The 4,155-nt window shown below is 40.8% G+C and overlaps 1 protein-coding gene across 1 annotated transcript; it reads right to left on the bottom strand.

The window, feature by feature from the left end:
* Nucleotides 1–1,320: 1,320 nt before the first annotated feature.
* Nucleotides 1,321–3,881, bottom strand: DUSP3 (dual specificity phosphatase 3; the record flags this gene model as incomplete). The annotated part of the gene is made up of 2 exons (XM_009877196.1): nucleotides 1,321–1,526; nucleotides 3,632–3,881. Coding segments are annotated over 2 exons (456 nt in total), but the record flags the coding sequence as incomplete, so codon positions are not given.
* Nucleotides 3,882–4,155: the final 274 nt, after the last annotated feature.

Below are 4,155 nucleotides of genomic sequence, written 5' to 3'. Positions count from 1 at the left end.
AGACAAAACTAGATCTGGCCTTACATATGTTACTAATACAACAGTGTTTCCATTTAAAATAGCGTTAAAATTTCCGATCTAAAACTATATTAAAGCACAGATAAAAAAGGGAACACACACATCTCAATTTCTGTTAGTTTAGCCAGTACTTCCAAGTTTGCAGTGGGAGATCCTTTGCGTTAATATAGTGCTACAACTCTCAGGTACACATTTACACACTAAATCAGTCATACTGTAAACAAATCTCCCTGCATTGCACTGACTCATTTCATCAGTATGTCAAACAGAATCAAGACATTATCAATTCCATGTGGTATGCAACGATGTTCATTTCTATTTAATGATACCATGCAAGCAATCCAAGAAGTCAAGAGCCTGCTTTTCTGCAAACTGCTTTGTAAGCACACCTGTTCTGCCCTACCCAAGTTACCTGCATATGTGCTCATTCCCTTCTGTGTCAATAAACAGTGATACTAAGGAGGGGAGAGAGACACTGGAAGTCAATACAAGCCTCAGAAGCCATTATATTCTGATACTAAGGACTTTACCATACATCCTGTACAAGCACTCCTATAGACAGACATTATTTCTTCCTTGCTCCGTTTTTTTTCTCTTTGCTCTTCATATTTTTTCTAGCGTGACATTTTTTCTAGCATGAACAAAAATAAAAGAGCATTTAGTATCAGACTACTTCACGTCAATCACAACAGCAAGAGGTACAGATATTCTTGGAAATACAGTGTGCATTAAGATTGGGCTCTGAATGGCTTTACTACCACACACAGTGTTGCATAAATCCACACTAAACACAACACTGCATACACTTCATCTGACAAGCAAGTGCATCTGTGCATTTGTATATAAGCTTCTTCATTCCCTGAAGCTCCTACACTCAAACTTTAGGCACTGGTGTGCATGAAAAAGAAGCTTTAGAAAATACAGTACTTCAATTAAGAGCAAGCGAAGAGATGTGTTGAGGCTCTCAGAAAATGGTGCTCAGGTGGGATACAAGATAAGGCTTAAATGAATCACACTTAATGTCAAAGCAAACCACATATGCTAGAGTCTGTAGGGGGCTCTGAAATACATGTGAAGACAGCTGTTATCATTGCAGTTACCCCTCTAAAAATAGCTCTTTATTGCAACAGCTCTGTTTGTGCCATCTTGAGAGACAGACAGAGTTTGAGAAAGCTACTTTCACTAGACAAGAGCAGGAACTCTGTCTCTCTTACATTATGTGATTTAGCTCAGTGGTTGGGGTTTAGGAGTCTAAAGCACCTCAGGTCTGAGAAACTTCACAAAATACCAGAGTGCTCCATTCTAGGGCTTCAGTTTGCCCTCCTTCACTAATTGCTCATTGAGTTGGCAAAGCTGCCTTAGAAAGCCATCATTGGGGCCAATCTCTCGCTTCTGCCGGACAGTGCTCAATGCAGACTTGACATCCATATTCTGGCGAAGCATTAGGTAGGCGATGACCAGTGTAGGAGAACGGCTGTAGCCCTCACGGCAATGCACAAACACTTGTCCTGCAAAGAAGACAGGTCATAATTTGGGTTAGAGCAGAATGTATGTTTCAAAAGCAACATGAAATAGCTAGGATATAAAGTGTAATAATGTTAGCCCTTCAGCAGCTTGAGAACCGGATGCTACAGAAGACATGTACAACATGGAAGAACTGAGGAGAAAGGAGCGGCAAAGACAACATGTGATGAACTGACTGCAACCCCTGCTTGGGGAAGGAGGCAGAGAAACTCAGGAGTGAAGCTGAACCCAGCAAAAAGGGAGGGGTGGAGGGAAGTGCTTTAAGAATTGGGTTTATTTCTCATTATCCTACTCTGATCTGATTGGTAAGAAATTAATTGCCCCAACTCAAGTCTGTTTTGCCTGTGATGGTAACCGGTGAATGATCTCCCTGTTCTTATCTCGACCCATGAGCCTTTTATTGTATTTTTCTCCATGTGTCCAGCTGAGGAAGGAGTGATAGAGCAGCTTGGTGGGCACCTGGCATCCAGCCAGGGTTAACCTACCATACGTGTAAAACCCTGTAGGTAGGTATCTAACAATAATAAAGTAGGCCACTGCTCCCTTTGAGACATCTAACTCAATTTTATTGCTTCTCAGCTGCTTCCTCTTTGACCTGCTTTCCAGACACAAAAATTTTCCCCTTTCCAAATGTAACAGGAGATACAGCCCCAGGCTACTCTCCAGAGCAAGAGAAAGCCTGTTACCCCATTTGCCATGAGCTGCAGAGGCTTCTCAGCTCAAGGCAAATTTGAGAGCCCACAGCCACAGATCAGCAAGACTTAGAGGTTTTTTATTATATATGTGGAAGAGAACTGGCTTCCCCTCTACAAATAATCAGAAGCAAAAGGGTTTCTAGCCTTCCACTGTGAAAGACAGTGTCCTAAGGGCTGCCTTCCAGAACTTTAATATACCAGACGTGCCTTCCAGAACTTCAGGCAACTACAATGTTAAAAGAAACGGAAGGAAAATGCAACTGCATCCCTTTTCACTTCATTGTCCTTACTCTACACTTCAACATCAAACTGCAGTAGTAAGTTAATCTTAAAATTGGCTCCAGCACCATCCAGCCACGAAGTTCCTCTTTGTTTACTACAGTAAGAAAACAGTGGCAGGCATGGTAGACAACTGCTAAGAAAGACCGAAAGAATCAGCAAACAGAACTGCTACTGTAAATTCAGACTGACTCTGCAGCTCAAACTGAGTAGCAGCAGTCATGGCACAGCTGGCACTGTTAAACTCTTCCTTCCTACTGCAAACTATTTCAGTGGGTCACAACATTAAATGGAAGAGTCGCGTTACAATTTTTAGAATTTTCCACACTCCACCAACCTTGAGGTAAAATTTCTTTCCATCAGCTCTAGAAGTCATGAAGGAAGAAAGAAATTAAGCATGTGTAGAAATAACTGGTGTGCTGAAATAGTCAGACAAAACCGAACACTGTCTGACCCCCTGCACTATGTCCTAGGATTTCTGCTCTGAGGAAACACGCTGTAGAGAAATGTGGCAATCAACAACATTGCAGATATAATCTCCAGCTTTCCTGCAAGCCCAGAGAATCAAAAAGTAACCACCACATAAAATAACTTAATGATTTAATGTAATAAAAATTGTAAGGCCACAGTCCCTATCTTTAATGTACATTTGGGGAGGGGAAAGCAGGTTGTGTGAATACTCTTCATCAACGCATCAATTGTAAAACTTCTGCCTTTAATTTATAATTTTTAGTGTCCTAAACCAACTTTTAGATCCTGAATATTTTTTTTTTTATTTTTTAAATGTGATTTACTATTTCTAAGGAAAAATAAGAACACATCTTCCCCAAAAGCCACTATTACAGGATGCAGCAGCTGTTCCACTTTTCAAAGTAACCCCTACAGTAACAGACATCCATTTGCCATATAGTGGAGTCCTACATGTATAGACAGAAGACGAAGATGTCCTATTGTGTATTCTGGTATCTTTGATTCAGAGCCTTGATTTGAATTCCTGACTTGGTTGTTCAGTTGATAACCTAAGCAAAGAACAACCTTGAACAGTAAAATAAATTGCTAAGTAACACATGCACTGCACATAAAACACATTAGAAAGAAATTTCCATTTGTCTTACCATCCTTCTGGGAAAGTGCTTTCTCAATAAAATCAGCTGCCTCCTCGAAATAGCGACTGAGGTTAAATTCTTGTGTATCATTGGCTTTAATGCCATGATATCTGATGCCTGTGCCTTCGTAGAACTCTGCGTTAGTGTTCACGTGCATGAATGACTTCCCCTCTGCTGCATTCAGAACATGGGTTATCCCCAGACGCTGCAGCCTCATAATGTTCTTGGCGATGAACCTGTACGATAAAAAGTGCCAAGAAAATGATTAGAACTTGGCGAATCATCTCAGTATTTATGACGTCCCCAGAAGATACCGACAACCAAAACCTTTGATTTTTCTGTTAATAGAGGCTAAGTATACTGTGCTCAGAAGTGAATTACCTACAGATTATAAATTCACCAAAATATTTAGAGGCACAGTCACTACCTGTGCGTGACAGAATGCTACCTTCTTGGCTGACAACCGAGCAGAGCACACATGAAACTTAATCTGTTAGACCCAACAGATTCTTTCTGAACATAAAATCCTGACC

This window comes from Apaloderma vittatum, unplaced genomic scaffold (genome assembly GCF_000703405.1).
Source record: "Apaloderma vittatum isolate BGI_N311 unplaced genomic scaffold, ASM70340v1 scaffold12949, whole genome shotgun sequence".
NCBI classification, from domain to species: Eukaryota; Metazoa; Chordata; class Aves; order Trogoniformes; family Trogonidae; genus Apaloderma; species Apaloderma vittatum.
The sequence above is the reverse complement of the archived record's forward strand: the minus strand, read 5'-3'. Positions and strand labels throughout refer to the sequence as shown.